At 44.3% G+C, this 13,249-nt stretch overlaps 1 protein-coding gene across 1 annotated transcript; it reads left to right on the forward strand.

Annotated features, from left to right (window-relative positions):
- The first annotated feature begins 169 nt into the window (after positions 1-169).
- Positions 170-12,897, forward strand: LOC111605305 (myb-like protein P). The gene is made up of 5 exons (XM_030224105.1): positions 170-1,442; positions 2,251-2,346; positions 11,367-11,538; positions 11,597-12,077; positions 12,602-12,897. Exons 1-5 carry the CDS (start codon positions 229-231, stop codon positions 12,895-12,897), a joined length of 2,259 nt encoding a protein of 752 aa, XP_030079965.1. The 5' UTR covers positions 170-228.
- Positions 12,898-13,249: the final 352 nt, after the last annotated feature.

A 13,249-nucleotide genomic window follows, 5' to 3' on the forward strand; every position in this document is an offset into this window, starting at 1 on the left:
GCGAGACGGAAACCAATCGCGCAAAAATTTCCTTTAGCCTCATCCGAAAACTCCAAATTCTCTCTCTCCCTTTTTCTCTATTCCGCTCTCTCTCTCTCTCTCTCTCTCTCTCTATCCCGCGCTCTGTCGCTCTCGCGCTGTTTGTGCTTCTTTTTTGTTTGTTCTGTGCGCCACGTGAAAGAAAAATTGACGTGCAAATCCGTGTGAAGAAAAATAAAGGAAAGGAAAATGATTGTCAATATGCCCGTCAATGGGCCCAACAGCAGCTCAGGCGCTCAGCCGCATTCCACTGAGCATTCCAGTCACACTTCCAGCCACAACAACAACAACAACAACAGCAGCAGCAAAAGCAACAACAACAGCTGCAACGCGCTGCATTCGAACTGCGAGTTCAACTTTCTCAAGCGCAAGTACGAAACACAGCTGGAGGAGCCCTACGAGCAGCTCAACTCGAATCCCTGGAAGAAGCGTCATCTGGACTACGATGTGAATGGCGTCGGGGTGGGCGTGGGCGCTGGCGTTGGTGTCGGCGTCGGCGCTGCCGGCGATCTGTGCTTTCAGCTCCAGCTGGACACAAGCGCCAGCGGCACAGCTAGCGCCGCCTTCATCAACGATTTGTTCGCCTATGATAATCAGCTGTTGGTGCCCGCTGCCTCCTACTGCGCGCCGCCCACAGCGCCCATGGAGGCGGACGCTGGCGGCTGGCAAGCGGGAGAGCTGCTCGAATTGGATCATCGCTATACGACGGGACTGCAAACGGAAATCTCGCAGCTGAACGCCACGCTGCCGCCAATGCAAAGCCAATCGGAAAACCAGTTGGAGTCGCAGGCGGAGCAGCAGCTCCATCTAGCGGCCAGTGGCAGTGGCTTTCTGGTGCCCATACTGCAAAAGCAGCCACAGCAGCAGCAGCAGCAGCAGCCCCAGTCACAGCCCACAGCACAATCGCAATCCCGTTCATTGACCTGCCCAGCTCGTTGCTCGCCGGAGCCCGATTTCGAGGACAAGAATCTCTCCTGGCTACTCAACTTCAAGTTCGATGAATTTCCGCATCTCTCGCCCGATGTGGGCGGCGGCATGGCACGGCTGGGCGTCGGCTTGGAGGGAGCCACGCCCACAGCAGCTACGAATGCTCACATGGCCAGCGCATCGCCCTGCAGCTCGGCGTCCCCAGCATCCGCATCTGCATCGAACTCTAGTCACAGTCACTCGTCGCAGCTGGAGCAGCGCGGCTCGCCCAAGAGCTGCTCCAACTCCCCATCCACAGCAGCACTAAGCACAGCCACAACAGCAGCAACAACTTCAACAAACGCTGTAACAACATCGACACCAACCAAAACTGGACGCAAGTTCGAGGAGCTGGTCATGGAGGTCACTTCGGAGATGGACGGCAGCGATATGATTGTCGCCGAGCACGTTGTAGTCGAGGACACGGCGTCCAAGGCGTAAGTACGGGACGGCCAACAGAGGGATCCTGCTTAAGAAAAGCCACAGATCAGTTGAGAAAACCAATGCAAAGGGAGCCACAGATTAGCTGAGAACCCAGAGAAAGGTCTAGGTCAAACATAAAAGAGAGCTCTGTATAGACAGAGGTTATGCCAGAGGACAGCTGGACAGGTAGACCCACAGAGCCAAACATCAACTTAGAAGCGAGTCCCAGATAACTTTCTTCTAAATGAACACAGAGTTAGTCCGAGTAGGAAGACCTAGGCACGTCGGGAGTGAGGGAGGCACAAAATAAGGCCTAAGGGAAAGGCTTACATATCTTCTATATGACAAGAGGAGCCTAGCTGGCTTTGGTCTGCAGCAAGACAGAGATCATCTGAGCAGCTTGCCCTGAGCCAGAGAGAAGGATGTATCTAAGATGAAAGGTTCACACATATTTTATTTCAAGGATGTCCGATAGCCCCAAAGGGCTAATGAGAGTCTCACAAGGCTCAGCTCTGCAGAGCTGTGAGGCTAAGCAATTTATCCTCCATAGGAAGACAGCGACGACAGGAAGGCGTCTCTGTAGCTGGTCAGTGAACAACTGCTAGTAGCAAGGAATCTTAATATATCGGATAATAGGACGTTGGCTGAACGCTCTCCTTCTCACTAGGGGTCTTCAAATGGAAACTCCATTTTAATAAATATTTATTTGGCGTAGTTTCTCACTCACTCAACTTTGCTCTCTCTCGCTCTCTGTCTCTCTCCCTCTCACTCGCCAATCGATGTGGACACCCACCGAACCACCAACCACCGCAAAACCAGCAGGCCGAAGAAACCACCGTTTACATACACGGAACTCATCGAATACGCCCTCGAGGACAAGGGTGAGCTAACGGTGTCTGGAATATACCAATGGATATCGTAAGTACACCCACCACAACAACCCCCAAATGGCATGGCACACCCACACCCACAGCCAACACACCCAACCACCCAACCACCCAAGCCACCATTTAGAGAACGAACCACCCACAATTCGTAGTTTTTCCTTTTTTTCATGGCATTTTGTGTGGGCGAATAGCCTGTGCTGTGTGTGTGCACCTGTGTGTACACCTGTGTGTGCATACCTGTGTGCTCGTGTGTGTAGCTGTGACTATGCCGGATGTAATTAAACAAATCTCAAGCATTTCTTTGCGCATTCTCATTGTTCACTTTTTCTTCGCCTTCTCTGCCAAATTCCCCTGCTGCTTAGAGCAGTTCATTTCACAGGGTATTTGAGCGCTGTGCATACTTTCAAATTTAGTAAGAGATATGCAGTATGTTCGACAGACATCTATATCTATATCTATATCTATATCTATATCTATATCTATATCTATATCTATATCTATATCTATATCTATATCTATATCTATATCTATATCTATATCTATATCTATATCTATATCTATATCTATATCTATATCTATATCTATATCTATATCTATATCTATATCTATATCTATATCTATATCTATATCTATATCTATATCCATATCCATATCTATATCCATGACATTTTCTAGGGTATTCTTGGTTCGTCTTGCTTAAATGAACTCTTTGCTGGCTTCGCATTTGTTTGGCTAACAACCGACAACAACAACAACAACTTTTAAGTTAAAAAGTTTCCAGTTCCAATAATTTATTACCTGCTAAAAATGTTTGCCGTGTTCTTTGTTTTGTTTTTCTTCGTTTCTTTTGTTTTTGTATTCTTGTTCTTTTTGCCGTTACCTCATTTCGCGCTTTGTTGCTAATCAAAAATGTTTCAAATTGTTGTTTGTTGTTCAACAAGTTGATTCGCATATCGAGATATGTATCTATCCCTGTCTCTTTCTTTCCTTTGTCGCACTCTGTGTCTATGTCTCTGTCTCTGTCTCTCCATCCATTCAGCACTCTCTGTTTGTAGCTTACTCTCTGTCTCTGTAGCTCTGTCTTTCTGCATCAATCTCACTCCCTTTTGTCTCCCCCACTCTCTTTCTCTTTATTTAGTGCTATATTTCTCGCTCTCTCTTTCTCACAAATTCTCTCACACTCGCTCTTTCTTTTGTTCTTCCTCCTTCTCAGGCACCATCTTCTACTTTTTTCCTCTCTCGGTCTTTCTATCTTTCACTCTCCCTTTCTTTCTCCCTTTTGATTTCATCATCTCCAGCTTCTGCTCCCTCTCTTCGCTCTTTCTCTCTCTCTCTCCCCCTCTCAATCACTCTTTTACTCCATCTCTCTCTGGAATCTGAATTTATCTTCTATTTGTTATATTTTCCTTCTGTTATATTCAACCTAACTTTGCTCAAACCCTTCGGTAATCTATCTCTGAAGTATTTCGTATTCATAGACCCACTTCTCATGTGCCTTTTGAGATGGTAAATTATTTGCAAAGTTCTGCTTCCCACTCGATTTCTTCTCGAAGGTCGCGCTGAATGCCAATTTCGCAACTATTTTCCCAAGTCGAAAATCTTCTTCACTTCCTTTGAATTGCCTCGTTTGAGGCGCAAGCAAATTTCTTTTATCGAAACTAAAATAAAATTTCTTTGTGCTTCGAGAACTTTTTAATTGGAAACTTCTACGCTTCTAGATGTTTCTGAACTATGTAGAACTATGTCCTCCTTCAGTACGTCCCACTTTCAAAGGAATCATATAGATATATATGTGTGTATGGATATAGGGCTGTCTATATGTGCATATGTCAATGCAATGACAATAATAAAAAAGTTTTAACACATTTTTCAAGGTTCATTAATTTGCCCCATCCGACGCACCCACCCGTCCAGCCGTCTACCCCTGTTGGGGGTTTGGGCTTCCACAAATTATGAAAGTTGTTTCGAATCGGCTTCCACCGAATCACTGTAAATATTTGGTAAACTCGGCTCAAATGTTGCGTGTAAATATCCTATATATATGTAAATTTATATAGAGAAAAAGCCGCCCCCAAGGTAGCTACCCACCCTAGCCCTACCCCTACCCCCAGGCCTAGCCTCAACTTGCCAGCAATTTATGACATTTGCCCATCACCTGGCCCCCGTGGGCAACCTGTTCATTAAATGTAATGAGCCAGCACACCGACCAGCTCTCCAGCCCAACCCCTAGATCTACCCCTACCCCTAGCCCTATCCCTTCCACTGCCGCTGCCACTGCCACTGCCTAACCCCCCTCTGCTCAACTCTTGTAGTTGTTGTTTCTTTCTTTATATTTGGGCAAGTTTTCATTAACCATTTACAAATTTACTTTGTGGCTCCAGCAGAGCAGCTGGTGGGGCGGGTGCGGAGATGTGGCAAGGGCTGCTCTGAAGGGGGAAGGGTTGGAAGTTGGGGGTTTGTCTTCAATGCTTTTAGGCAGTGCTTTCTACACCTGTTCTGCGTCCTCGCCTTGTTCAAGGCAAAGGACGCGCCGGCGCAAAGGCTCGCCCACGCAAAGCCTCCGCTCGCCCTCTACCTTCCTCTCTCCTTCCCTCTCTCTCTCTCTTTCTCTCTCTCTCTCTGGCAACTGTCCATGAAATTTATACACACGATAATTATTAATTGCCTGGGCTAGGAAACTTGGAAACGTTTTGTGCCTGCGTTAAACGGCATCGCGCCGCTTCGCTTCGCTTTGCGGCCCTTTCCGTCCTTTTTCCGCTTTCCACACACCTTTGACATGGCTCAATGCATACGGATATCAGGTGTTTGACAAGCGCAACTCGGGCGCACAATTGCCAGCAATTACTCGGTCAACCCATTAGCCAACTCCCCAGCGTAAGCAGCGAGGCTCAAGCCCGATCCTGCGTAGGAGGCGACAGCAGCAAAGCGATTAGGGGTGAGGGGCAACTGTTCTTCCGGTCAATTTGAATTGCATATTGAGTGTTTATTGGATGCGGATCATGCTTCATTGAACAAGACCAATGCGAGGGCTAAGGGTGCAGGATATGGCATTTGCAGGACATATGCGTGAAGGATCTCCAAAGGGAAAAATGTTTAGATGCCAACGATCTCTATAGAAAAAGCCAACTGCCAAGTAGGCAATAAGACTCAAGAAATACCCTATAGATAGAAGATATCTATCTGTATCTGTATCTGTATCTGTATCTGTATCTGTATCTGTATCTGTATCTGTATCTGTATCTGTATCTGTATCTGTATCTGTATCTGTATCTGTATCTGTATCTGTATCTGTATCTGTATCTGTATCTGTATCTGTATCTGTATCTGTATCTGTATCTGTATCTGTATCTGTATCTGTATCTGTATCTGTATCTGTATCTGTATACTTATCTGTATCTGTATCTGTATCTGTATCTGTATCTGTATCTGTATCTGTATCTGTATCTGTATCTGTATCTGTATCTGTATCTGTATCTGTATCTGTATCTGTATCTGTATCTGTATCTGTATCTGTATCTGTATCTGTATCTGTATCTGTATCTGTATCTGTATCTGTATCTGTATCTGTATCTGTATCTGTATCTGTATCTGTATCTGTATCTGTATCTGTATCTGTATCTGTATCTGTATCTGTATCTGTATCTGTATCTGTATCTGTATCTGTATCTGTATCTGTATCTGTATCTGTATCTGTATCTGTATCTGTATCTGTATCTGTATCTGTATCTGTATCTGTATCTGTATCTGTATCTGTATCTGTATCTGTATCTGTATCTGTATCTGTATCTGTATCTGTATCTGTATCTGTATCTGTATCTGTATCTGTATCTGTATCTGTATCTGTATCTGTATCTGTATCTGTATCTGTATCTGTATCTGTATCTGTATCTGTATCTGTATCTGTATCTGTATCTGTATCTGTATCTGTATCTGTATCTGTATCTGTATATGTCTGTATCTGTATCTGTATCTGTATCTGTATCTGTATCTGTATCTGTATCTGTATCTGTATCTGTATCTGTATCTGTATCTGTATCTGTATCTGTATCTGTATCTGTATCGATCTGTATCTGTATCTGTATCTGTATCGTATCTGTATCTGTATCTGTATCTGTATCTGTATATGTATCTGTATCTGTATCTGTATCTGTATCTATCTGTATCTGTATCTGTATCTGTATCTGTATCTGTATCTGTATCTGTATCTGTATCTGTATCTGTATCTGTATCTGTATCGTATCTGTATCTGTATCTGTATCTGTATCTGTATCTGTATCTGTATCTGTATCTGTATCTGTATCTGTATCTGTATCTGTATCTGTATCTGTATCTGTATCTGTATCTGTATCTGTATCTGTATCTGTATCTGTATCTGTATCTGTATCTGTATCTGTATCTGTATCTGTATCTCTAACTGTGTCTGTCTGATGTTCGTTGGGGCGTGGCCAGCAACGCCCCATTATTGTATTTAAAAGTTTCGTTCACATTTTTCAACCAGAGACCAAAGGCGAAGGCAAGCTTCCTCAACTGCCATAAATCCATAAATTTTTGCACAATTTATGAACTGAACTAAGTTGTTCTTTCTATATATATACATATATATATATATATATATATATAGGTATATATAGAGTCTATATAAATATATATGAATGCAGAAATCAACTCGAAACAAACCGCCAGAAGTAGTTGCCCAGTCTGAACTGCTGGAGAGGAGAGGAGCAGAGGAGCTGAGCTCCTGGGCGCCATGTCAAAAATGAAAGGCGGTCTCTTTTACTCCTTATATCTCTGTCTCGCTTTCTCTCTCTCACTGTGTGTGTGTGTTGGCTTGCGTGCCAGACACGCCTTGACACGGCACGGACAGCCAACCAACCAACCAGTCAGCCATCCATTCAGCCACCAGTCCGAGCGACCAGCTCCCAGCCTATCAGACAGAATGCATTATACGGACGCCGTCCAGGCAGCAGGCACACTCTAACTTCCACTATCGCTCACCCCACTCTAGGGCCGTTTTGCGGAGCAGCAGTGAACCAATTCGAATTTCAAACTCTATTACAGCGCCTGAAGCTTGTTGCCGGACAGCAGGCGGGACCACCCCAACCCCCAACCGCCTGCCCGCCAACCCACCCACCTACAGACAAGCCGCCCCCACCTGTCATACCTTCATCCTCTCCTTCCCTGCGTCCCTTTTAAAGGCATAGCATAGCCGGATGTCGTTCGGCCACTCGCATTATTTTCGATATCGAAAACGAAACTTCCGACAATTCGAGTTGATGTTGTAAAAGAAGACCAGTATATACCTCTTATTATTATGCACACTAGCAGGCAGGGGACGTAGGAGCGGGGCAGTTGGGCTTACCACCCAACCATGCCGTGTATTAGGACAATTTGAAGCTGAAGGCGAATGTGGATGTGGATGTGATTGTGACTATGAACGAGGCGCAGTCACTCATTCAATTCATTGACAATGATGTGAACGTTGATAGTGGGTAGTTGATAGTGGATGATTTGCATATACCCCCGCTCCTATATATACACACATATATATACACCCTCTCAATCATCCACAGCAACGTTGACAATTCGACAAGTGTGAGATATATACATATATAAGTAGAGCCGTCTGCGTATCGATTGGCTTGGAGCATGATTAAGCCCTGTCAGACAAACAGCCCAAGCCCTCCCACTTCCCGCTTCCCCATTTTCCTACAGCGTATTTTCCACTTTTCGTATTTCGTATTTATAATTTTACAAGTGCATTTGGGTGTTTCATAATACCCACAGCAATAACTAAAACATGCCAAACACCGAGCAAAACAAACCAATTTTACAAAAAAAAAAACAGAAAACGAAGTACATAGAAGCAAATACCCTGTAATGGCAAGGGTCATACTTCGTTTGGTATATCGATATCTGTGGAGATGTGTACTATCGATAGTTATCGATGGCCACTTTAGCTCAATCATTAACTACCAGCATCAATCAGAGCAATCACTACTTGGAAAACTTATTCTTATTAACAAGGACAATCAGATCAATCACGTCTATAGTCAATCAGTTAACAATCAATCAGTTAACATACTCATAGCAAACATTATCACCAATCGACACATACAGAGAGAAAACTCTCTATAGGAAAAGCATACTCAGAGCATACTCAGAGCAATCATCATCAATCATTAGCAATCATCATCAATCAAATGAACTCACCAATCGAAAGAAAACAGAAATCAAGATGGTTGAGTCAATCATATTGAAACATAAGCGTCATCACCAATCAGACCAGCCAACATCAATCAAATCAATCATACTCAAAGAAGTGAACTTCAATCAATCTCACTGTCAGTCTTAATCGAGTCTTTCATCTTCAATCAAAGACATCATTACCCAGTCAGATCATTCATCTATCAATCAAATGTAACATCATCAATCGAAGCAGTTACCTCAAATGTGATCAATCAGCATCAATCAAATCAATCAAACAGCTCAGTACGTCTGAATCTCAATCAGATGTTTCATCATCAATCAGAGCCATAATTAACTCAAATCAGATCAATTACTATCAATCAAATCAATCATACTCAAACAGCTCAATCGCATCTATCATCTCAATCAGATCAATCATCATAAATCAAATTATGGCTCATACACAACCAAAATAGTCATATTCAATCAAAACAATCGTGAGTTCAATCATCCTCAACCAGACACTCCACCCACTGTACCCCGTTTAGCACCTGTTCAATCGGTATCTATATCAGGCACATATGATAAGCTCGCATATCACATAGTATTTGGGATATGTGTGTATGATCTCCCGCTCCACTCGAATGGAATGTGAAGTGCCATCATCTTGGCTGTTGGCTGTTGACTGTTGGCTGTGTGTTTCCGTTGATGCGTCATGACGTCTGCGTGCCCCAAACATTACCGGCGGGGCGCGGGGTAGTCCATGACAGTAATATCAAAGTGGGTGGTGGCCGGTGAAATTTTTTTAGTTGGTTCATTAAAGAGCTGCCTGACGCTGGCTTTCAGCTAGAGAAGCCAGGACGAAGGGGTTCGCCTTAGATTTATGCACTCCATTTCGAATTGTTCCATTTCATTTATGAGTCGACAAAATATAAGCTATAATAGATATAGATATATATACGTATGTAAGCTATATAGTTATGCAGCCAGTCGAGTCTGAATGCGAGCCTCGCGTGTTGAAATACACAAAAAAAGAGGAAAAATTGTTGGATTGCTTTTCAGCTTGAGCAGGTGGAGCACCAGATGGGGAGGGCAGGGCAAGCGGCTGGGACAGGGACAGGGTCAGGGGGGCAGCTGTTGGCCAATGACAGAGCGCGCTCATTGCGGGGGTTGTTTTCTGGACTTGGCGCGTGGCGCACACTCTCTCAACTTCCCCCTCTCTCTGTCGTTCTCTCTCTCTCTCTCTCTCTCTCTCTCTCTCTCTCTGTGTGCCGTTATTCGAAATACTTTCCATTTTGTTGCCCAGCTCTAGCCGCCTGCCAACCGTCCCCTGCCCGAGTGGGAGGCGCGCGCCTTGGCACGCGATGTCCTTTCCGGTCGACGTAGTTTCCTTTTACATATGCCCTATGCACAGCGTATATCAGGTGGTGGGGGCGGGCAGGTTTTTACCTGCCCAACTGCTCGCCAGCTACTCCATTTTGTATACCCTGGAAAACTAACTTTCAATGTGGGTGTGTTAAAAAGGTAGTTCATTCGTTCATTTCCAATGAACCAGTTGCTGAAATGAACGATGCATGCTATTGAGTTATTCATTTAAATGAACTAGTTCTGAAAATGAACAAGTGAACTAGTTCAGGGGTTAGACTTTGCTTATTCATCAAGAATACTATATTTTTAGTATTTGTAAAGATTGAACTAGTTCTTCATGTGAGCTGAACAAGTTCAGTGAACAATGAACGATGTGATTTTAACTAGTTCATCGATCAGTTTAATTGAGTTAGCTAACTGTTCATGAACCATTAGTTCCTTGGAATTATTCAGCTGCCAATTATGAGCCAGTAAATAGCTGAGTAATAGTCTCAAGATGGAGTCAGTATATGAGCAAGTTGAACTAAATGAACTAGTTTTCAAAATTAACCAATAAACTGGGAACTTTGTCGACAAAGTGAACGAGAACAGAAAAACTTGAAGATCATTGTTTAAAGTATTTCTATGTCTCTGCTATCTCAAATGTCTCTCTAATATTTGTTTCCTAATTGGATGGGTATCTACTAGTCGTGCATTGCCCACTACTTCACTCCTGCTTCTGTTCTTTTAATATTTTTTTTCTGTCCAAATCGCCTGTTCGTGACTGCCTACAAAACGACGCATAATTTGTGCCACTGCCGCTGTCCGTGTCCGTATCCGTATCCGTGTCCCTGTCCATGTTGTCCCCTGCTCCTGCCCCCGCCGGTTGCGCCGCCAGCCCTGTTGGAGCTCTGCCGCAGTGCCGTGCCGTGACGTGTTCGCTGCAAATTGCCTGCTAGCTTGGCTTCGCATGTTGCCAACTTTAATTGCGACTGGTCAAAAAGTTGTTCACCTTCTGAGTGGCTCGACCAAGCCAACAAACCGAGGGTAACACCTGACCACTAGCCAATCAGCTGCCGTTGGAACTCACCATTTCAACCCCCAGGCCCTCAGCGCCTTGACCAATCAACAACATCTTCCAAGCGCAAGAATTTTCTAATGGCTATGAGCTCAAGTCTAGCAGATAACGTATCTATATATAATATCTTACTTGCCAGTTTCAAAGTGCTAAGAACTCCATAACTTGGGGAAACCCGAAACAATATTTGGGTGCTCGACAGGCTTCTTCAAGAAGTATAAGCTAAATTCGTTCTGCATTCACATTTTCATAAAGCAGTTGATTCCAGAGTATTTACTAGTCGAGCAGACCCTTTTATTTGCTTACCTACACATATCACATACTTACATCGCACAAGTTTCTCAGCCAAACTCAATGCCAATCTATATAATATTTCTCTCTCTCTCTCCCTCTCCGTGTTCTGTTTCTTCTATATGTCTGTCTCTTTCTAATTGATGCAGCGATCGCTTTCCGTACTACAAATCGAACGATGATCGCTGGAAGAACTCGGTGCGGCACAATCTCTCGATCAATCCGCACTTTCGCAAAGGCGTGAAGGCACCGCAAGGCGCTGGCCATCTGTGGGCCATATCCAGCGGCGACTCAGCGGAGAATGTCTTAGCCTGGGAGCATGTAAGTAGCACACACACACACACACACGCACAACAAAGCTTACTTAACACATTTGCAGAAAAAGCAACGCTTGGACTTGTTCTTCAAAATGGAATCGATCAATCGCGAGCGCATTCAACAGCATCAGCAGCAAATGCACCAGCAGCAGCAACAGCAGCAGCAGCAACAACAGCAGCAGCAGCAACAACAGCAGCAGCAACAGTTGCAACAACAACAGCAACAACAGCAACAGCAGCAACAGTTGCAACAACAACATTCGCACTCGCCGCAGCAGCAATCGACCAATTGCATCTATGATGAGGCAGCTGTTGCTGCTGCTGCGCTCACCCACGAGATGCTGCAGCAGACGCCCAGCGAATCGTCGCCCTCATCGCATCCGCATCCGCATTCGCAGCGGCTGTTGCCCTTCAGCGATCTGCTGAGCGACGATGAGCTACGCAAGACGGCGGGACAGATCCTCAATGGCATCCATCGAGAGGTGGAGGTGCAGTCCGTCAACTCCATCATCAGCACCTATCAGGATGTTCTGCTCGACAATGGTAAGTAGCAATAGAACTGATTGATTGATAGGTATGATTGAGTCGGTGATTGATTGTTAGTAATTGACTGTAATTGAATTCGGAACTGGTAGATTAACTGTCTGTCAATGATTGAATAAGAGAGTGATATATATGAAATGCGTGTTTGTAGTGATTGATAGCGTAATGGAGTGGTGATTGATTGAGCGGGTGATTGAATGATTAAAAAGGTGATTGAATTAGTTAGCCATTTTTATATGGACTGTTTGATTGCGACTGCTTGATGAGGATTGAATGATTGATTGTTAACGATTCAACGATGGGTTGAACAAGTTATTAATAGAATGATTGATTGCTTGATAAACTGGACTAAAAGTAGAGAATGGGGACTATGAGCGAACTGTTTTAGTGATTGATTATCTGAATGATTATTTGGAAGTTTGATTGAGTGACGGGATTAGGTGTAGATGCACTGATTGATGTCTTGACTGACTGATTAGTTGGGTGTCTGATTGCTTGACTGATGGCTGCCTTTCTTCCAGAAGACTATCTCAATCCCATACACAAGGACGTCGTTGTTACGGAGAGCGGACTGCGCCAGCATCAACATCAGCATCAGCATCAACAGCAGCATCAACAGCAGCTGCACAGCGGGAGCAGCAGCAGCCTACTTGCGGGCAGCCTCGGCAACTCGCAATACTACATCACAGAGATCGATCCCATGGAGCTGGGCATACAGATGTCCCACCAGGTGGAACCGTCCGAGGAGGAGGTGCTATTCAGCGATGATTTCAATCTCAATTACTTTGGCTATAATCCGGGCAGCGACATTGTCGCTTGACCGCGCAAGCAACAGTTGCTTGCACTGCAGCAGCAGCAGCAGCAACAGCAATCAGAGCAATCGAAATACTCATAAGCCAATTCTCAACCAATACTAGTCACAGCTAACCTAAGCCTATCCAAAACTAACCACCTAAGCCAGCAAATACGAAAGATAAACCCCTCAAGTCCCCAATATCCAATTAAATCCCATGTATAGTTCTATTCTTCAATTGTACCAATCAAAACAAAAAACAACTTTTTTTTTTCATCTAATCTAATTTATAACTAGTTAAGCGTAGCCTCTAAGACAGAGAGATCATTCGAGTCGAACATTTCAAGGCCCCAGAACTAATTAAGAGTTTTTACTAGTA

This window comes from Drosophila hydei, unplaced genomic scaffold, assembly GCF_003285905.1.
Source record: "Drosophila hydei strain 15085-1641.00,03,60 unplaced genomic scaffold, DhydRS2 tig00000358-arrow-arrow-pilon, whole genome shotgun sequence".
In the NCBI taxonomy this organism is placed as follows: Eukaryota; Metazoa; Arthropoda; class Insecta; order Diptera; family Drosophilidae; genus Drosophila; species Drosophila hydei.

Bases quoted from the DNA above. Each gene is read 5' to 3' on its own strand.
- LOC111605305 (XM_030224105.1), top strand. From the start codon at position 229: ATGATTGTCAATATGCCCGTCAATGGGCCCAACAGCAGCTCAGGCGCT. The intron at 1,443-2,250 runs GTAAGTACGGGA...CAAAACCAGCAG, and splicing joins GAGGACACGGCGTCCAAGGC to GCCGAAGAAACCACCGTTTA. The intron at 2,347-11,366 runs GTAAGTACACCC...TAATTGATGCAG, and splicing joins GGAATATACCAATGGATATC to CGATCGCTTTCCGTACTACA.